The following is a 22784-nucleotide window of genomic DNA, read 5'->3' on the forward strand; positions in this document are numbered from 1 at the left end:
GGAGAGCAAATTAGTCTGATGTCTGAAGAAGGGATTCGGCCCGAAACGTTGCCTATTTCCTTCGCTCTATAGATGCTGCTGCATCCGCTGAGTTTCTCCAGCACTTTTGTCTACCGTCACAGAATCAAGTCAAGTCAACGTTATTTGTCACATACACATACAAGATGTGCAGTGAAATGAAAGTGGCGATGCCTGTGGACTGTGCAAAAAACTACAGAACATAATAGAACAGAATCAGTATTTACATGTTATAGAAAATAATGTTTTACAAAAGGCACAACACAACAGTAGATGAGTCTCTGGTGAGATAAGAGTTTAGTCCTGACGGCCTGTGGGAAGAACCTGTCTCATCCTCTCTGTTTTCACAGCATGACAGCGGAGGCGTTTGCCTGACCGTAGCAGCTGGAACAGTCCGTTGCTGGGGTCTCCCATAATGTTGCTGGCTCTGGATCTACACCTCCTGGTGTATAGTTCCTGCAGGGGGGTGAGTGTAGTTCCCATGGTGCGTTCAGCCGATCGCACTACTCTCTGCAGAGCCTTCCTGTCCTGGGCAGAGCTGTTCCCAAACTAGATTGTGATGTTGCTGGACAAGATGCTTTCTAAAGCCCAGAGTAGAAGCACTGAAGGATCCTCAGAGACTCTGAATTTCCTCAGCTATCTGAGGTGGTAAATGCGCTGCCTTGCCTTACTCACCAGTGGGGCAGTGTGTGTTGTCCATGTCAGATCCTCTGTGATGTGGACTCCCAGGTATTTAAAGCAGCTCGCCCTATCCACAGTAGTCCCATTTATCTCCAGTGGTGTATACGTCCACGGATGTTGAGCCCTTCTAAAGTCCACAATCAGCTCCTTATTTTTTATGACATTCAAGAGGAGGCTGTTGTCCTGACACCAGAGTGCCAGATCAGCCACCTCCTCCCGGTAGGCCTTCTCATCGTTATTGGAGATCAGGCCCACCACCACAGCGTCATCAGCAAACTTGATGATGGATTTGAAGCTGAACCTGGCAACACAGTCATGTGTGTACAGGGTGTATAGTAGGGGACAACCCTGGGGGGATCCTGTGTTCAGGGTGTATGTTTGTTTGGATGTATGTTTTCCCATCTTGACCACCTAGGTGGTGAGAAAGTCCAGGACCCAGGCACACAGGGGAGTGTTAAACCACAGGGAAGGAAGGTTTACGGAGGCTTAATGCCAGAATGCACAAGTTCCGTTTTATATAGACTGTATTTGCTCAAAAAATAGAACAATACGAAAGCATGTATATGATAATCCACCAGTACAGAATACTATAATTTCATTATTGTATTTATATGTGGCAATGAAGAGAAGTTGTGTGCAATCACCACTGGAAATTATTTCTGTGATATTCACAAACAACATTAACATGACGTCATGTATTTCAAAACAGATATTTCCCTGCGTTTTAAGGTATTTTGGTTACCTACTTCATCAAAAGGGGACACAGCATAACATGATATGAAGGCATTGGATATTCAACCATTAACATTACACATTATAATGTCGGGTTCCAGTGAAATTATGACTTTAACTTATATTCTTCTTAGGTAAATAATGTGGATAATAATAGTAAATATGTTTGATCTGTGCAGCCTTATTTAAAACAGTTAAATTAATAGATGGCTCAATGTTATTGGAATGGAGATGAGGTAACATGATGCTTGATATTGTTGACTGAGTCTATGGTTTCCTCTCCTGTGAGTGAGGATGGCTTATGTCCACTTGGGTTTTTAGTGTTCTGAGGAAGCCAATGTGGGATTCTTCCACCAGGAGGGTGTCATGAGCAAGTGGGTTTACCTGGGGGTTCTGGTGTGTTCCTGAAGCAGGGACTCATGGCCAAATGTTCCATTGCCATCATCCACTAATCGCATCTTCTGGTCATCAGGTGATCTCTTCCATGGCAGAGCTTGAAAGAAGTCTGATGTTTACCTGGTTGGCCTGCCCAGCCTGGCTGGCCAGCTACAACATTGGATTCAATGCTGGGAATCTTCATTGCTACCTGGTGGAGGTCTGAGGTGGAAGAAGCTGCTGACCATCAGATGTTGGGCATTTCAAAAGTCCATGCCTGGTCAACCAATTGTCAGGAGACTAAAGACTGACACATTCAACCTCCTATGAGTACCTTCAATTTCAGCAGTGAATCAATAACATTTCCTCACCAAATATCTTATTTGATATCACTTTATTGTATAGTGGAGTCACATTTTACCGAAGGCATCACAGTTCCTTCAACACTGCAGAAGTCAGTGAAACCGCTTTCTATATTATGTGAAATATAATGTGACACATTATGTGACAATAGTATGTGACACAGATATGCAACTCCTAGCGTGATGATGGTAACTAGAGACATAACCAAGCATTTAAGAAATTCAACGAGTCAAAGCTGAAGGAGACGAACTGGGCCAACATTGGAGAACCTCAGTGGAACTGAGACAGATTAGGCAAGGGAGAAAGAAAGAGGAAAATGTCAGAGGACAAGAGAGAACATGACATCAATAAATAAATGCCTAATGGCAACTATGGTAGAATATACTCAAAAGGGGTATAAAGGCTAATGAGGTTTTCTCAGCAACCACAGGAGAGATTAAAAAAAGGAATTACAGTACGTGTCCCACTAGTTTCCTAACGATTTCTCATGCCCAGCATTTCATTTCTTCAATAATGTTACTTTCCTGGTATCAATGTTGAATACATGCATAGCTTCTCCCGCCTAGCAGTGAACATTCCTGGAACGTCAGGGCCATGTTCCTCACAAACAACAACTGTCGACTAACTATAGGACAACAGTAGGTACAGCAGAAGAAGCCAACAGTCACTAAATGCTTCTTTCACTTTTTTTGTAACTATAATTTTGAGTTTCAATATAATTGTACTTTACTCCATTAGGAAGGTAGCAGTTCTTTACCGCTGCAAAATCATGCTTTCTCATTTTCTTTATTCTCAAATCCAGATACTACACAATAGTCAGGTGAATCCAAATCAGCATGGAGTGAGAAATTATGTTCTCTAGCCCTTCAGTTTCAGACGACAACAATCACACACACACACACGTACAAATGGTGAAGAGACTAAATTACCAGAGTGCGGAATATGGTGCTACAATGTTATAGCTACAGAGAAAGTGCAGAAAAAAAAGAAAATGTGCAATTGGGTAGGTTGGAAGATTAAGACTGCAAGACATGTACAAGTGATCTGTTAGGCGATTTGATAACAGTGCGGACAAAGTTATTCCTAGATCTGTGGAATATACTTTCAAACATATTTTCTGCTTATTGGGAATGGAACAAATGGAATGGCCAAGGTGTAAGTGATCGATGATTTTGTTGGCTGCTTTTCCGAGCCAGTGTGAAGTGTAAATAGAGTCAATAGCAGCAGCATCCATAATATACCAAGGACGTTTGTGGGGAGAGGGAATGGTGGAGCCAGGGGGGAGAGATATGGAGATGCCCAGTGCTTGTGTATTATCATGTGGGCATCCGGTGGGTCTGTTGCTGGCTGCCTCCGCCCACGGCCTGGCCGTCTTTTTTTATTTTGTTATGTTTAGAGTGTGTTTATTTAGGGTTTTTTGGTATTTTATGTGGGGGGAAACGGGTAGGGTAAGGGGGAAAACCGTCCAGTCGCTTCCTGGCGAGAATGCGGCTATTAACCGAGTCGCGTCCTCGACCCCCACCCCTTCGCGGCCCACCAGCTGGATTGGCACGACCTTTCCTGCCGGGACCGGACCATAGCTTCAGCAGCGGCGGTGAGGCGCTGGAACCATCGCGGAGCGGGCGAGGCCTCCCTGGGATCGCCGCTTGGAGCTCCGGAGTGGTGGGCCGCTGTTCCCAACATCGCGGAGCTGTGGGTGCGGAGCTCACAACACGGACGGCGCTGACTTTAACATCGCAGAGTCCTGGGTCCCTTTGCCGGGGTTCGCCAGCGCGAATCTCCGCCCAGCGCGGCCTGTTGACATCGGGAGCCGCGGACTCCGGTGGAGGGTGGCTGACGAGAGGTTCTCGGCGAGAGGGCCTGAACATCGGGCCGCCCATAGCAGTGACTAGCAGTGACTACGGGTGAACATTGGGGAACATTGGCGAGGAGGTTGACTGGACTTTGGTGCTGCTGTAGGGATGTTTGTGTTGTGGACTACTGTGTTCTGTGTTTTAGTTATTTATTTTATATTTTTGTATGACTGTAAGGGAAAAATAATTTTGTTGTCTATTCATTGAAGACAATGACAAAAAATTAAATCAAAAATCAAAAAATGTGTAACACATTCAACGGTTTTGGCTTTCAAAGCTTGAGTGTACATTAAAAATCTAAAAACTGAAACTCATGCTAAATAACTGTAATTAAACGGCATAAACTCAGAACTGAGAAACGTGAGGATTATTGATCTAGTGAATTGAAATGCAACAGAAGGAAAAGCTTTTTTTATTTTATATTAGCTATAATTACAAAATATGGACGTTTTCCTTTTAGCTAAACAACTACACGTCTTTTAAACAAAATACTGCATCTCATTTACTGTAAAACTGTCCAGGAGCCACATCGCATTGTGTGTCAACATCGCATTGTGTGTCAACAAGCTAGAGGAACAGCAATGAGTTATACAAAAATATCATGTTCACAGATCTAACTCCTTTGTCATAGAAAATAAATAAAAGCATTACTATAACAATATTCCTACAAGCTGGTTGATTTGCATATTCAGTGGCCACAGCTTTTATAACACTGCTTGGCAATAAGTGTTTGTTGGGTGTGTGTGTGTGTCTATGCGTGTGTGTCTGTGCGTGTGTGTATGTGTATGTGTGTCTGTGCGTATGTCTGCACGTGTATGTTTGTGCATGTGTGTCTGTGTATCTGTGCGTATATGTGTGCGTGTGTGCATGTATGTGTGTGCCTGTGCATCCGTGCATGTGTGTCTGTGCATGTGTGTGTCTGTGCATGTGTGTGTCTGTGCATGTCTGTGTCTGTGCGTGTATGTGTATGTCTGTGCGTGTATGTGTCTGTGCGTGTATGTGCGTGTATGTGTATGTCTGTGCGTGTATGTGTCTGTGCGTGTATGTGTGTGTCTGTGCATGTGTGTGTCTGTGTGTGTGTGTCTGTGCATGTGTGTCTGTGCGTGTATGTGTGTGTCTGTGCGTGTATGTGTATGTCTGTGCGTGTATGTGTCTGTGCGTATATGTGTGTGTCTATGCATGTGTGTCTGTGCGTGTGTGTCTGTGCATGTGTGTGTCTGTGCGTGTTCGTGCATGTGTGTCTGTGCGTGTATGTGTCTGTGCGTGTCTGTGCGTGTGTGTCTGTGCATGTGTGTGTTTGTGCATGTATGTGTTTGTGCGTGTGTGAGTGAGTGTGAGAGTCAGGAGGGGGGGTGGTTCATTCTGTTGTGTTCGAATACACACTGTGACAACTACCCCCAAACACACGTTTGCTAGCTACATGGAATAAAGTTTTCTGTTCTAACAAACTAGAAGGGAAGTGGATGTACGGAACAAGCTGCCAGAGGAGGTAGTTGGAGCTGGGACTATCCCATCGTTTAAGAAACAATTAGACAGGTACACGGATAGGACAGATTTGGAGGGTTATGGACCAAACACAGGCAAGTGGGACTAATGTAGCTGGGATATTGTTAGCCTATTTCCACACTGTGTCACTCTATGGCTAGGACTCTAAATGTGGAATTGCCTTTTGGAACAGACTGAAATGTTTACATTTGATGATCTTTATCATGGTCAGGCCCTGTCAGCTTTTTAATTAGGACCCAGGGATGATATCCCATTTACCTAGTGTTCAAATGGTAACTGGGCAAGTGAAATATATATTTATTTCTACCCAACGTTCATTTTTAATATGTCTGAAAGATCCAAAGAGATTATATAATTATATATATATCTATATATATATAGATATATATTTAATTCTCAGCCACAGAAGGTAGTTGAGGCCAGTTCATTGGCTATATTTAAGAGGGAGTTAGATGTGGCCCTTGTGGCTCGAGGGATCAGGGGGTATGGAGAGAAGGCAGGTACAGGATACTGAGTTGGATGATCAGCCATGATCATTTAGAATGGCGGTACAGGCTGGAAGGGCCGAATGGCCTACTCCTGCACCTATTTTCTATGTTTCTATGTCTATGTATATATTTGACAACTGGATCATGAAACTGAAAGTACAACTTGAAAAGCAATATCAGATTTGTTTGGTTTGCTGCAACTTAATTACGTGAAATTTAATGCATGAATGTTTGAGTTATTTTTGCTGAATGTTATCATATACATATTTTAGTAGGTTTGTAGCTAAAATGATCTAACATAAGATAATGATAAATATCTAACTAATATATTTGTGGAAGCCAACTCTGACTTATTAATCAAAATTCAAAGAAAGACATTCTAAGAATATTAACGTTTGGTGATTAGCCATACGCAGGTCAATCTATTCCATGTGAAAAGGGTCAGGATGTATCGAGGCTGGAAAATAAAACAAGCAGCCAGAAATTAGAGCAAGCTGTGTTCCTGCACGCAGCAGCAAACAATAATGATGTTATGTGTTGGAAAGAACTGCAGATGCTGGTTTAAATTGAAGGTTGACACAAAATTCTGGAGTAACTCAGCAGGTCAGGCAGCATCTCTGGAGAGAAGGAATGGGTGACGTTTCAGGATGAGACCCATCTTGAGACCCTTATTCAGAATAATTATGTTATGATGGAGAGCACTTAGATCAGAACCTCGACATTGTTTATGGCAGTTGCTGCTGATTCCAGAGTAATGTCAGAGTGAGTTCCACGCAGCTTCGTGCCTGCTGCTGCTTAGATGTTCTCCAGGGAGCTGCTGCTTAGATGTTCTCCAGGGAGGGGATTTTACAAACAAAAGGAAATTCACGGTTGCAACGATTATCGTTCCAGGATCTAAGAGCTGTGAATAGAAATAAGAAATAAAGGGGTTTGGTTTTAAATAATAAATAATGTTATTGTAATAGAATTTGACTTCTTAATTTGAGAAAAGAGGATTTAGTCAAGGAGCGGTTTCCTGGAAGAATTATTGTCAGTTATTGTGTACAATATCAGAATCTGATAACATGCAGGTCCCATGAGAGGGCAGAGGGTCATGTCACACCTCCGAGGGCCATGTGACACCTCATGTTGCAGCAGCATCTATAAATTAAACTTGTGAGCAATTGCCAACTTAATGTCAGATCACCAGGTGCTGCTGTGCATTTGTTCTATTCTGATTCGATTGAAACTCACAAACCATGTCGTGGTGCGAGGCTGGCCATGTTGAGATTAGAATATTTACATCGTTTAACGATGCGAGGCCAGTTTTGAAGCTGGGTGCCAGAGATGAACGGGGTGATGTCCTAATCAGGCACAATTGAACATGTGAGGAACAGGCCCATGTAAATCAATATTTACAAGGTGTAAGCACTGTCAAAATATGGAGGGTGTGATCCTCCCCTAGGCTTCTGACTTACAAGTGAATACCACAGATCGAATCTACTCAAATACAGTATAGAATATTATTATGTGCATCTAATTGTTACCGTGGAAACTTCACATACGTCGCCTGCCAATTACATCAGCAGTGCCAAGGGACACACCAGGCCTATTTACTGCTTTGAGTAAAACAGTGTATCTGGATAAGGCTGGTAATGTTTCAGGCTTGAAGGGAAGTCGCTACATTCATCATGCCCATACATCCTCCAACTGGGGGGGGGGGAGGAGAGAGCCTTCCTGGGAGAGACCACATGCCAGGGCAATGTCTCGGTCAAGACATTCCCCATTTAGATAGAGATAAGGAAGAAGGCTGTCTTTGGCATTCTTGCCCAAGAGAGCTGTGGAGGTGGAACATCTGAATATATTCAATGCTGAGACAGATATTTCATTGTTTTAAAGTCATCAAAGATTATGGAGTAAGGCAGAAAATGAATGCGAGGAGAGTTGTATGTTGTTGACCAGGCTTCAAGAGCCAAAGGGACTATTTCTATTTTCCTGCACTTTCGGAGTCAGTGGGAGAGATGCGGTTCTTCATTACATTGCTGTCAGTGCCACACCTTCTGGTTAAATCTGTTACTGTAGTGCAAAGATATCATGTTGACCTGCGCAGTCAACTCTGCTATGATCAAATACCCAGACTTTAAAAATTAAAAACTTGGATGCTGGGACAAATCTTCAGCATCAGTTGCAGCTCATGTTACTATGGAAACGTAACGGCTAAGGCTCAGCTCGAGGCACTTGCACTGTTTATTCTCTGGCAGCCATATTGCAAATTGTCAGTCGCCACAGAAGGTGAGAGAACCCTGTGGGGATGATTTATCACAAGTGTGGAATGTTGTGGGCAACATCTTGCTGTGCCCACCAGCGCATGCAGACAACTGCTCATTCCATGGGGTAAAGCTCAGGCTGCACGCTGGCAAGGCAACACAAACAGATGACATTTCACAAGGGCATTACCACCCACGGCTTTGCTACCATGTACCTTATCATCATGCTCCTGGCAGCAAGCAGCCCTACAATAGATCCATCACTACTGCCCAATACAACCAGCCCATCATGAAACACCCCATGCTGCTGTGAGAGATTGATATTCAGACCTCCACTACACAACACCAACATATTAATAATTCTCCAACATCATTGAATGCTTTTATAAACATGGAAAATGCTGGAAACACATAGGTATTTGACCTGAAATATTAACTTTTCCTTTCTGCCTACAGATGGACTCAGACGTAGAGTGTTTCCAGATTTTAACCTCAGTATCGTACTTGAGTTGTCTTTGATATTTTGCCCATGAGAATTCCCCGGCTACCACCTTAATTATTACAATGGCTGCCCTGTCTCTCTCTACCTCTGTAGCTCACCAGGAGGGCCTCGATGCACAGGTGTCTCGACTAATCCCATCCACATGTGGACAGTACCTGCCCTCCCTTGGTGTAGCAGCGCTCTATGTCTGCCCAACATAAGCATCGCAGACTCTCCATCCTTAGCTGAGCACTAGGGTGCTGCCTGCTCACCCTGCTACTCACCCTGCTACTCACCCTGCTGCTCACCCTGCCACTCACCCTGCCTGCTCACCCTGCTACTCACCCTGTCACTCACCCTGCCACTCACCCTGCCACTCTCCCTGCCACTCACCCTGCCACTCACCCTGCTACTCACCCTGCTACTCACCCTGCCTGCTCACCCTGCTACTCACCCTGCTACTCACCCTGCCACTCACCCTGCCACTCACCCTGCTACTCACCCTGCCTGCTCACCCTGCTACTCACCCTGCCTGCTCACCCTGCTACTCACCCTGCTACTCACCCTGCCATCCCCCCCGGCACCCGCCCCGCCTGCTCTGCCTGCTACTCACCCTGCCTGCTCACCCTGCTACTCACCCTGCTACTCACCCTGCCTGCTCACCCTGCCACTCACCCTGCCACTCACCCTGCTTGCTCACCCTGCTACTCACCCTGACTGCTCACCCTGCCTCTCACCCTGCTACTCACCCTGCCTACTCACCCTGCCTGCTCACCCTGCCTCTCACCCTGCCACTCACCCTGCCTGCTCACCCTGCCTACTCACCCTGCCTGCTCACCCTGCCTGCTCACCCTCCCTGCTCACCCTGCTACTCACCCTGCCACTCACCCTGCTACTCACCCTGCCTGCTCACCCTGCCTGCTCACCCTGCTGCTCACATTGCTACTCACCCTGCCAGAGATTGTGCAGTCACAGACTCTGCTCCCTTGCCCAGGGGATTGTCTGGAGCTTAGCCAGCGATTGCTTTTGACCCAGAGCTGGGCTTGAGCGACTACCTAGTACAATCAAAGTCCAATTCTATATCACCATCTCATGCTGGTCTCAGCTCTAATGCTTGTCCATACGTCCTGGAGAGTTTCCCACTTAATGCCTGGTGGTCATATAGAACGCTTGTGTCCCTACACTCCTTGTTCATGAAACACACTTGCTACTTGTGCAGACTTCCACTCCAATAACATTTGAGTCTGATGTTAATAAAAAGATCATTTTGTAAATCATATCCCCAAGGTTTTGCTCAGAATTATATGTCTAATCATAATCCTGTAATTGTAAAGACATGTCAATGCGTGTTTGAAAGAATTGTACCGCTGTTCTGTCGGAACCACATCTGTACACAGTCCTCCTCTTCATGTACAAGTTGTTTCTCATCATCAGGCTGGTTGCCGTCCCAGTAACTGTACTCGTACGTTGTCCCGTCAGTCCACTCAAAGTTACCTTCCTGAGTGAATATTTGAACAATTTAAGAACTTACATTCATTAATTAATCTAAATTATTAGTTATTTCATTTAAAAATAACAGTCCAAAAGATTCACATTCCTTTTGGTATGCAACACTTTGTTCCCAATGAAGGTGGCTGGCTGAGTGCCAGAGGTGAGTAACACACACATGCATCCACTCAGCACAAAGCATCACAGCGCAGCTTTACCTACGTCCTTTCTCTAAAATATTTGCAATTTTCTGTAACATGCAAAAGACTTAAAATTAAGTATTGGAAAAAAAAACGATCATTGCTGCGACTTTACCTCCTTTGTAACTTCGTGGACAGGAGAGGTGAAGGGAGTTAACTATTGAGACTTAGATTCTATGAAACTATTCAGCTGAATCATTAAAACAACTTATTTAATTGCCATTTGATATTAGAACAGCGACTTACCACCCTTCTATCATGGAGTCCTATCCAAATATCTGTAGGTATTCCAGGAACTCGACTGTTAACCAAATCATAGACAAACACATTCTCTTCCCAGCTAAGATAAAACAGAAATAAGAGATAAGTAATGTTAGTGTACGTATACATGAAACTGCTACTGCTCCTTTTCATCACTCCGCTTCCTTCCCTGTTCTGTTCTTTACTGCAATGTTTCCAGGTGAGAAACCAATCGATTTGCAACATCCCTTGTGAAGAGAAAGGATCATGTGTGTCCCCTCACCTGGTAATCATGTTGTCTGAACTATCGTTCACAGCAAGTCGCCAACTTACAACACTTGTCCACTCCACAGAATTGTTCATAAATCAAACTGTCTGCCAGTCGGAAATGGACAAAAACCGTGTGGGGAGGAGGAGGGGGGGGGGGGAGGGGGGGGGGGGGGGGATGGGGGGGGGGAGAGAGGGGGGGGGGGGGGGGGGGGGGTGGGGGATGGGGAGAGTGAGGGAGAAGGTGAGAGGAGGAGGGGGGAGGCTCGGATTTTGGATTCCATTCTGAATTGGTATTGTTACATACATGGTGTGATTATACAAGTAGTCCGCATGCTTTTACCTGTGAACTGATGCTAATTTTGCTGATCGAAGTCCATTTGAAAACTCGGCACAGTACAGGTCGGCCTCTGCCCAGGTCTTGGTCACGGGGAAGAAGCGGAAACAATATCCATTGAACTCTGTCCAGAAGAGTGGGCAGGAATAGGTGGGAAAGGTTCCAGTCAGACGAAGAGGCATTTCTGCAGAAACACGAATCATATACAGATCACCATCAACAAATCAAGAGCAAGTCACCAGTTCTTGACATTAGTTACTCCAGAAGGAAAATACTAATCCCCATGACATGAATGACAGAGACAACTGCCGCCATGCCTGGGGTAATCAAGCCTTCATCCATGCCCCTGAATGGCCCTCACACACGGCGAGACCCTCAGTGACAGGCTCCATTGGTGCTGAGTATGTGAAAGGTATCAGGTCACTTTGGGCTGGAATGGCAGGAAATCATGGAGTTGGCTGATTGAGGTTGGTGAGGGTGGACTGGTGTTACAGCCACCTCATCTTGTACCTTCCCCACCTGTCCATCAGCCTTCACCCCTCCTCACTCAACCATTCACCTACCAAACGCTGCCAGCCCCTCCTCCCCCTGCACTGGCCCCTCCCCCTGTACTGGCCACACCCCCTGTACTGGCCCCTCCCCCTGTACTGGCCACCCCCCCTGTACTGGCCCCCCCCCCCCCTGTACTGGCCACTCCCCCCTGTACTGGCCACTCCCCTCCCCCCTGTACTGGCCACTCCCCTGTACTGGCCCCTCCCCCTGTACTGGCCACACCCCCTGTACTGGCCACTCCCCCCTGTACTGGGCACTGGCCTGCACCTCCCCCCCTGTACTGGCCACCCCCCCTGTACTGGCCACTCCCCCCCTGTACTGGCCACTCCCCTCCCCCCTGTACTGGCCACTCCCCTGTACTGGCCACTCCCCCTGTACTGGCCACTCCCCCCTGTACTGGCCACCCCCCCTGTACTGGCCCCCTCCCCCCCTGTACTGGCCCCACCCCCCTGTACTGGCCACACCCCCCCTGTACTGGCCACACCCCCCTGTACTGGCCACTCCCCCCTGTACTGGCCACCCCCCCCTGTACTGGCCACTCCCCCCTGTACTGGCCACTCCCCCCTGTACTGGCCACCCCCCCTGTACTGGCCACTCCCCCCTGTACTGGCCACCCCCCCCCCGTACTGGCCACACCCCCCCTGTACTGGCCACTCCCCCCTGTACTGGCCACCCCCCCTGTACTGGCCACTCCCCCCTGTACTGGCCACCCCCCCTGTACTGGCCACCCCCCCTGTACTGGCCACTCCCCCCTGTACTGGTCACTCCCCCTGTACTGGTCACCCCACCCCCACCTGCACTCTCAGTCCTCACGCAGAGTTGTGAACGGGAAACTTTGGCAACTCCTCTCCACACAGATGCTGCTCAACCCACTCAATATAAAATGAACAAATAACAAATAATTAGAGATGTGGATATTTTTCCAATGAGCACATTGATAAGCCATGATTTAAGAACAGCAGAGACAATCAAGTCAAGTCAAGTCAAGTTTATTTGTCACATACACATACGAGATGTGCAGTGAAATGAAAGTGGCAATGCTCGCGGAACAACAAAACAACCAAACAAATTATAAACACAATCATAACACACATATTATTTTACATAATAAATAATAGAAGGAAAAACGTTCTGTACAGTTAGTCCCTGGTGAGAAAGGCGTTTACAGTCCGAATTGCCTCTGGGAAGAAACTCCTTCTCAACCTCTCCGTTCTCACTGCATGGCAACGGAGGCGTTTGCCTGACCGTAGCGGCTGGAACAGTCCGTTGCAGGGGTGGAAGAGGTCTCTCATGATTTTGTTTGCTCTGGAGTTGCACCTCCTGTTGTATAGTTCCTGCAGGGGGGTGAGTGAAGTTCCCATAGTGCGTTCGGCCGAACGCACTACTCTCTGCAGAGCCTTCTTGTCCTTGGCAGAGCAATTCCCGAACCAGATGGTAATGTTCCCGGACAAGATGCTTTCCACCGCTGCTGCGTAGAAGCACTGGAGGATCCTCGGAGACACTCTGAATTTCCTCAATTGCCTGAGGTGGTAAAGGCGCTGCCTTGCCTTACTCACCAGTGCTGAGGCATGTGATGACCATGTCATATCCTCAGAGATGTGGACTCCCAGATATTTAAAACAGTTCACCCTATCCACAGGATCCCCATTTATACTCAATGGAGTGTACGTCCTCGGATGATGTGCCCTCCTAAAGTCCATGATCAGCTCCTTTGTTTTTTTGATGTTCAAGAGGAGGCTGTTCTCCTGGCACCAGAGTGCTAGATCAGCCACCTCCTCCCGGTAGGCCTTCTCATCATTGTCTGAGATCAGGCCCACCAAACAATGATCAGTGAGTTTGATGTTAACGTGCGGCCTCATGTTTCCACTATCTTACACTGCGTTGGAATCTTCAAGATTCTTTGTTGGATGCAAGGCAGGCCGTCACTGACTGGATGCAGACGGTACAGAGGACAAGCATGAACTGCAGAGTGGAAGCACTTTCACCAACGCTAAGCAGGTCACAGTGAGCTCGGGTGAAATGAGTCAAGGAGCTTTTCACAGATTGGGAATGTTAGTGATAGAGTCAGTCACATAGCGTGGAAACCACCTGGGCCCAACTTGCCCCGTCGACACTAATCCCACCTGCCTGTGTCTGGCTCATAACCCTCTAAACCTGTCCTATCCATGTTTCTGTTAGTGACGAACATGTTTGAGGTGCAAAGAAAGGGGAGGAGGGAGAAAGAACAAAAAGGAAGGTTTGAGAGCGTGGAAATCAGAGGTTTGATGATGAAGAATTTTACATTTACACAATATATTTATTTGTCACAAGCGCCAGTTGGGACAGTGAAATGTGATCACTATACAATAAAATAAAGAACACAACACACGATAGAGTTCAACATAAAACATCCCCACACAACAGAATCAAACGTTTCCCACTGTGAGGGAAAGCACCAAAGTCAGTCTCTTCCTCCAATGTTCACCCGTGGTCAGGCCTTCCGGAACCCTCCGCTGTTGCCGCTACGAGCAGCTCGCCGCTCAGGCCCGCTCGCCAGGATGTTGGAACTCCGACGTCGGGACGGGAGGACAACCTCCGCGGTTTGGACCTCCAAATCGGCCGCTTCCCACCGGAGTCCGCAGCTCCCGACGTCCCCAGGCCGCGCTGGGCGGAGATTCACGCTGGCGGCCCTCGGCAAAGGGCCCCAGGGACTCCGCGATGTCGGTCAGCACCGCCCGCGCTGTGAGCTCCATGAACGCAGCTTCACGATGTTGGAGCAGCGGGCCCAACACTCCAGAGCTTCAAACGGCGAAACAGGTAGGCATCGCCCACTCCACGGTGAATCCAGCGCCGCGCCGCCGCTGCCGAAGCTCTGGTCCGGTCCCCGGTCCCCGGCAGGAAAGGCCGCTCCGATCCAGCTGGTTGGCCGCGAGGTGGGGGGGCGAGGACGTGACTCGGAGAAATAGTCGCGTCCCCGCCAGGAAGCGACTGGGAAAGTTTCCCCCTTACCCTCCCCCACATAGAAAAACGAAAGAATCCCCAAAACAAACTGTCTAGACAAACTAAAATTAAAAAAATAAAAAACAGACAGGCAGTAGGCAGAGGCGCCTTCAATGCAGCGCCCCTAGTGACCAGCGCCCCCACTGACCAGCGCCCCTAGTGACCAGCGCCCCCACTGACCAGTGACCAGTGCCCAGTGACCAGTGCCCACAGTGACCAGTGCCCACAGTGACCAGTGCCCCCAGTGACCAGCGCCCCCAGTGACCAGTGTCCCCAGTGACCAGTGCCCCCACAGTGACCACACAGTGCAGTGACCAGTGCCCCTAGAATGATGATAATGCAAGATGATGGGCAGGACTGGAGAACAACTGTTACAGAAGCTGTTTCAAGTCGCCAAGTCAACCAGTGTGGAGCAGGAGAAAGTTGTTTATTCTGTGTCACTGGACAAAGGTCATCTGCTGATGAATAATGCTCTGTAATTTCAAGTCAGCGTGAATTTGACATCTTATTAACACATCCAGCTTTGTCTAATTGTTTTATCCGTCTCTATAGTAAATGAAGAAATGCCACAAGTGTCGGACCAAAGGCTGGAATGTTGCACGAGCTGTTCTTATGGTTGTAATCTAGAATCATGTGAATCACTAGAATCCAATGAAACAAATCACCAAAGGTGCGTGGGACCAGTGGTGCGTGGGGCTCTGGAGAGGCAAACCACAAATATAGATCTCACAACATATTTGTGAAATAAGAGTAACATGTATCATTAAATTGCGTGCTTATTACATAATACTACTTCCAATTTCCGTTTCTGAAATGTGGTTAACAACAACGGCTACGTTGTCCTTGCGATGTCAGAAAATGCTTTTATTTCCGTCTGAAGAAGGGTCACTCATTCCTTCTCTCCAGAGATGCTCCCTGTCCCGCTGAGTTACTCCAGTATTTTGTGGCGATCTTCGATTTAAACCAGCATCTGCAGTTTCTTCCCACATTTTTATTTCTGTTAGTAGTTTAAGACAGGATTATCTTATACAAGGTGACCTTTTACTAAGAAAGAAAGAAATTTGTAGAAAATAAATTTCAAACTCTTGTGAAAAGGTTTCATATTTTTCCAGTTTCCAAAACATTGTCTATTTAATTGAAACCTTATTATGGTCCAGTTTTTATTTTCTGGGAGAGGATTTCAAACGCAGGAGAATTAAAGGAAAGACCTAGTGAGGATGATTGCACAAATGGAGATGTGTCCATCAGAGTGTTTGAAGCTTGTTACCATATTTGTACACTTGGTTAACACAGGAATGTAAGGAGGTATTCACTCACTTTGATAAAGATGTCCTTGTTGACAAGAGGCCTGTCTTTTCTCAGATAGTAAAGCTTTTTGTGAAGAATTGTAAGATATGGTGATAGTCACAGCCTTACATATGGCAAGTTAATAAAGGAGCTAAAATGTGTAGGAAGGAACTGCAGATACTGGTTTAAACCAAAGATAGACACAAAATGCTGGAGTAATTTAGCAGGACAGACAGCATCTCTGGAGAGAAGGAATGGATCACGTTTCGAGTCAAGACCCTTCTTCAGACAGATGAAGGATCTCGACCTAAAACATCACCCATTCCTTCTCTCCAATGGAATTAAAATGATCATTTCAAATTAGAGGCAAGACCATTGTCATTAAAAAAAGACCAGAATTCCAGAAATTAATTGCTAACACACTGGGAACAACCACAAACATCTCTGTATTCCAATAATTAACATAGCAAATGTGGGAAAGTTGTGGTTTATAACCTCTACATGTCTGAAGAAGGGTTTCGGCCCGAAACGGTCCCATATTTCCTTCGCTCCATAGATGCTGCTGCACCCGCTGAGTTTCTCCAGCATTTTTGTGTACCTACATGCATGGTCCATTGATTTCATGCCGTGCTGTGTAGAGGAACTAATGTGAATTCATTGCCAATCACCAATGATCAGTAGCCCAATTATGATCACTCAAGGGCATTTAACATCTAAAACTAACCAACTACTTAACATAAAGATTCTCAAACTTTGACAATATACAGTATGTGTGTGTGTCAGGTTGTCCCATTACAGTAATTATGTGAAGGCTTTAGACCAGCAAGTCACAGAGTGGTTACTGTGGAGTGGAGAAAGTTGAGGAGTGAGGAAGCTGTGATCATGATGAGGTGGCAGATATACTGGGAGGTAATTGTGGTTTGTCAAAGACTACAGTGGGATCTTGATCAGCAGGGCAAGGTTCTACTAATGGTCTAATGGAATTTGATTCAGATCAATGTGAGGTGTTACATTTTGGGGAGTCAAACCAATGCAGGACCTACAAAGTGAATTAGAGGGGAGTATTTTGAAGCAGAATGATCTAGGAGTACAGGTACATAGTTCCATGAAAGTGGTGTCATAGGTAAATAGGATGGTGAAGAAAGTTCCTTGCATGCTGGCCTTCGTCAGTCAAGGAATTGAGTATAGAAGTTGGAAAGTTATGTCACAATTGTACAAGATGCTGATGATGCAGCAAGTCCGATGGGCGGCGCGACTCTGGTCAGCAGCGGCCTCTGCAGTCTGTCCGCGTTTTATTATTTTTCTGTCTGTGTTTAAATGTAGTTTTTGTTATTTTTTTTTTGTTGGGGTGTGTGGGTGGGGGGGGGGGGGTGGGTGGGAGGGGGGGGGGAAACTTTTTGAACCTCTCCCTGCACTGGAGACCCGACCTTTTCTCGTCGGGTCTACGTTATCGTTGGGGCTGCAACGAGGAGCGGCCTCCAACAGGAAGAAGCCGGGGACTCTGGTGCTACGACTCACCGTCGCCGTTGCGGGGCTGGCCGAGTCCGGAGCGGGTGGAGCGGTGGAGGAGCGCTGCGCTGCTGCTGCTGCTGCTACCGGAGAGTCGGAGGCTCCAACGGCAGGTCTGTGGACGGCGGCACCGGGAGCCCGCGGCTCCCTGGAGGGAGACCGCTTTTCAGGGCTCTCGCAACGGCGACTTCTCCCGCCCGAGTTGCGGGGTCGAAGAGCTCCTGGAGCGGGGCCTAACATCACTGCCCCGCGCGGCTTGGAATGGCCGCGGGACTCTGCGAGCGCACGCCGGGGGCTCTAACACCAAGACCCGGTGTGCGACCTCGCATCACCCGGCGTGGCTTTAATGGCCGTGGGACAATCGCCATCGCCAGCCGGGGGCTTTGACTTTGACTCTGACATCGGGGGGGGGGGGGGGGAGAGTGCAGTGGAGAGATAAGTTTATTAGGCCTTCCATCACAGCGATGTGATGGATGTTTATGTAAATTATGTTGTGTCTTGGGTCTATGTGTTTGTAATGTATGGCTGCAGAAACGGCATTTTGTTTGGACCTCAAGGGGTCCAAATGACAATTAAATGTATCTTGTATCTTGTATCTTGTATCTTGGAGAATTGTGTTCAGATTGGTCACCCTGCTGTAGCAAAGATGTCATTAAGTTGGATAAAGTACAAAGTAAATTATGAGGATGTTACCAGGAGTTGAGGGTCTGAGCTATTTGGGGAGGATTGGCAGGCTTGGACTTTATTCCTTGAAGCACATGTGGGCTGATCATGTGTATAAGACCATGTGATGAATAGATAGGGTGAATGTTAGTTAGAGTGGAGGAGGAATCAAGATCGAGAGAGCACAGGTTTAAGGTGAGACAGTGTGCGGGGCAGTGGGAGGTTGGTACCTGGAACAAGCTGTCCGAGGAAATAGTTATATAACAACATTTTACAGACATTTGGACAGGTTCATGGGTAAGAAATGTTCAGAGGGATATGGGCAAAATGCAGACAAATTGAATTAGCAATTTGATGGTCTCTATTGTAGTTTATATGCTCTTGAGGTGAAAGGTGAGGACTTCATTGCTATTCTCTCTGATGAAATGGGGTTGAGAACAGAGAGGAAGCCATGTTGTTGGAAAGAAGACCACATTTTAGAAGCCCTACTGTAGAAGGCCATATCCTGAGTACAAATGCGACAGAGACAGAGAAACAGGGAGTAGAATGGATCCTATCAGGACCTCTGCTCATGTTCTGCCTTCGACTACCCATCCCATGTATTATCCTCAGCCACTGTTGCCAGCTCCTGCTCATTCCTGTCGCCAGTCACACCTTCACCTCTTCCCCCCCTTTCCACCTTCTGCAGGAACCACTTCCCACGTACCTCCCCACCCATTGCCCCCTCCCCTTCAACGATAGGAGGTATCACACCCATCCCTTCATCTCCTCCCTCTCCATCAGCTGAGGCAGAAGTTCACCTGCACTCTGTCCAGGCTGCTCCCCTGTGGATCTACCAATCATCTCCTGGCTCTATCTGCCCCTCACTCAGTGCTGATGCAAGATCTCGACCCGAAACATCGACATATATAACAGATGCTGCTTGACCCACTGAGTTCTCCCAGCGATGGCCTTTTTTGATCCTGTACGGTAGATCTGAGATAAACCATTTAACAAGTCAAGTCATGTTTATTTGTCACATACACATACGAGATGTGCAGTGAAATGAAAATGGCAATGCTCACGGACTTTTGTGCAAAAAGACAAACAACCAAACAAACTATAAACACAATCATAACACACATATTCTTTTACATAATAAATAATGTAAGGAAAAACGTTCAGTAGAGTTAGTCCCTGGTGAGATAGGCGTTTACAGTCCGAATAGACTCTGGGAAGAAACTCTTTCTCAACCTCTCTGTTCTCACCGCATGGCAACGGAGGCGTTTGCCTGACCGTAGCAGCTGGAACAGTCCGTTGCAGGGGTGGAAGGGGTCTCTCATGATATTGTTGGCTCTGGAGTTGCACCTCCTGATGTATAGTTCCTGCAGGGGAGCAAGTGAAGTTCCCATAGTGCGTTCGGCCGAACGCACTACTCTCTGCAGAGCCTTCTTGTCCTGTCTTGTTGATAAGAAAACATTTATTTTATGTTCCTGCACTGTCTTGCAACCAATTACCAACCCGTGTCAAAAGGTTATCTTGGATTCCGTGAGATTTCAATTAAGTCAATAAACTTCAGGGCAACTTTATCAGAACATTTCTGAGAATCCATGTAGAAAGATAACTTTCATTCAGACTCTTGTGGTGACTTTCTGAAGCATCAACTATTAGTCAGATGAGTCTCTCTTTGATCACATTACCCACGTCGTTCAGTCTCTGAAAACACATTCCAATAATTTACTTCTAACCCTAACTGCCAGACCAGAGCTCGCCCAACAATCTCTTGGCAAATAGCAAAGCCACGTTTGCAACTCTGATACAACTTAGAATTCATATGGTTTTTTACTATTTAGTTTAACGCGGTTGTATAAAGAGATCATGTCTGACTAATGTCCAGCATTTAAGTCCCATCTTTTCTCCACTCGCACTTTAAAACATAGAAATTAGAAATTAGGTGCAGGAGTAGGCCATTCGGCCCTTCGACATAGTAAACGTCATAGTAAATGTCCTTGATTCATATTTATAACCTCAATGGATTTTAGCTCTCTGATGGTTTTGTACCAATCTGACCATGTATGTATCAGCGCACAACACGGCATCACAACACGGCATCCATCCTCATTACATGGGCCAAATTATTGCTCACTCCCTGGCCTTGATCGACTTTAAATTCTGGAAAATTTGAACATTTTTCTTACTCCTTATCAAACGAAGCAAATATTACAGAAAGATACATCCTCTACAATTACTGGACAAAGGACAAAGGACAAAGGACAAAGGACAAAGGACAAAGGACAAAGGTGGCTCCACTGATCTACAGACCGGAGCCGAATCAACAGGTGATTTCTTGGGTCGTGAACCTGCTGCCGACAGTTCGCGCCCTCCCCACGGACAGTGAGACTGGGATATTATCGGAGTGTCGTTGACTGAGCGCCGTGACCAATTCTTTATTGGGGTCGTTGCCAATAATAACTCTGCAGCAAACTTCCTTCACCGTTTTATATCGCTTGTAAATTTAGGAAAATGTTAACCAATTAGGAGTTAAGAAATGCGAGTGAGATACAGAGAGAGATTGTTACTCCACAGCGATGTTTACAAATGACCACACAGTAAACATTCACATTTCGGGACGTTTCCGTAAAGTGTTCCTTACCTTGACTAATTTGAATCTGTGTCGGGGGGATAGCCGCCCGTGAAGCGGCTGCAAGAGTCAGGACAACCCACACACTGTATCTGATCATTGTGAACGATTGCCCGTGTCCCAGTCCTCGCCTCTCCCCACCTCAGCCGCCAGCGATGCCGAGACTACAGTCAGTCTGAAAGATCACACAGCGGATGTTTGGCCAGCCTCGCCTTTATGGAAATGACCCTCTGGGGTCACGAGGCACAGTTTACATCCTAAAAAGGTGTGTTTGGTTCCAGAGAAAAATAACTTTAGGGATTTGGACAAGGGGATTCGCATTGTATTCGGTCACTTTATTAGTTGGGCGACCACCAGATACAACACAAGGCACCAGAGAGGAGACAACACTGTTGCCTCTGCTCCCTCCTACAGAGACTTGCAGCCAAGGTGGCGACCAAAGTATCTTTGGTGGCGACTGTCTCTGCCCCAACTACTGAGGGTCACTGACTCTACTGGAATACTCCAAAGCAACGAGTAGCAGAATATCATATAATACAATATATAATATAGTAAGCAGCCTATAGAAACATAGAAACATAGAAATTAGGTGCAGGAGTAGGCCATTCGGCCCTTCGAGCCTGCACCGCCATTCAATATGATCATGGCTGATCATCCAACTCAGTATCCTGTACCTGCCTTCTCTCCATACCCTCTGATCCCTTTAGCCACAAGGGCCACATCTAACTCCCTCTTAAATATAGCCAATGAACTGGCCTCAACTACCCTCTGTGGCAGAGAGTTCCAGAGATTCACTATCCTGACACAAATACAAACCTAGATTGAAACAGGCACAAATAGGAGCAGGTATTTCTCCAACCTGCCCCCATGTCCAGTCTAATCACAGAATCATCAAAGGGCATCACTTTTATCTTAGCATTTGATGCCTTTTTGGTTCAGAAATCTAACTATCTCCTTCCTAAAGTCGATCTCTGGAACTTTCTGTGAAGCAGATTCCTCACATCCATTCCTCTCAAAATGAAGATGTTTCCCCTGCTCTCCTTGTCCCCTGTGTGACTGGACTCGAGATCTGTCTGCACGGAACTACAAGCCCTGTCAGACTTGTGTACATTTCAGCAGACTACCTTCATGGGTCTCCACTTGGACAGCATCCTGCTATCTCAGGAGTCAGTCTTGTCAACCTTCACTGCACTCCCTCTACAACAAGCTTGGTAAACGAGACCCAGCCACATACAATGCACCAGATCAAGTCAAGTCAAGTCAAGTTTATTTGTCACATTACACACTGACTGACGTAGGTCAATACCTTTGGAACAGGCACTTGCAGAGTTAAATGCGGAGTTGCAGGTAACACCACTCGAAACGTTGCACTTCTGCAATCTTCCCAAATTAATCGACACAAGTCCATGGTCTGAGCAGCAGCTGAGCTAAAACAGTCGGGCTGTGTTACGGGCACTGTACACAAGTTATTGGTTGTTTACTAAGCCATACTTAACAATCTAAAATATCCAATATTATACAGATTGTAATTCCCATGAAAATATCGTAAAGGATTTGTTAAATTATTTTGTGTCAATTTATGATCGAAGCTCCCACAGCTGGGTTAGGGTTAGGTTTGAGGACCGCTCTCCTTGAGGTCAGAGGCAAGTATCAGTCCTTCAGCATTGACAGTGGAATCCAGATTGTTAATATTATATTGGATTCACTATATTGGACCCAGTCTGTGCTGGGGTGGGACATTGCAACCTTCACGTGGTCCGCCCTGTTTCAACGAATGCAATCAACCTGGCGTGCACAATCATATAAGATCAAATAGAACAAGTTGTCCTGCAACTTTAGGCTGTGCACGCCACACACAAGAAGAAGTATGTGCTTTCATCAAACCCACAACTGTCTGAC

At 46.6% G+C, this 22784-nt stretch overlaps 1 protein-coding gene across 1 annotated transcript; it reads right to left on the reverse strand.

Annotated features, from left to right (window-relative positions):
* Positions 1-4078: 4078 nt before the first annotated feature.
* clec19a (C-type lectin domain containing 19A) lies at positions 4079-21427 on the reverse strand. Its single transcript, XM_055650936.1, has 5 exons — positions 20898-21427; positions 11282-11459; positions 10678-10771; positions 10109-10241; positions 4079-6917 (listed from the first exon to the last, which is right to left on the reverse strand). The coding sequence occupies exons 1-5, from the start codon at positions 20983-20985 to the stop codon at positions 6838-6840; spliced, it is 573 nt and encodes a 190-aa protein (XP_055506911.1). The 5' UTR covers positions 20986-21427; the 3' UTR covers positions 4079-6837.
* Positions 21428-22784: the final 1357 nt, after the last annotated feature.

Source organism: Leucoraja erinacea, chromosome 20 (genome assembly GCF_028641065.1).
Source record: "Leucoraja erinacea ecotype New England chromosome 20, Leri_hhj_1, whole genome shotgun sequence".
In the NCBI taxonomy this organism is placed as follows: domain Eukaryota; kingdom Metazoa; phylum Chordata; class Chondrichthyes; order Rajiformes; family Rajidae; genus Leucoraja; species Leucoraja erinaceus.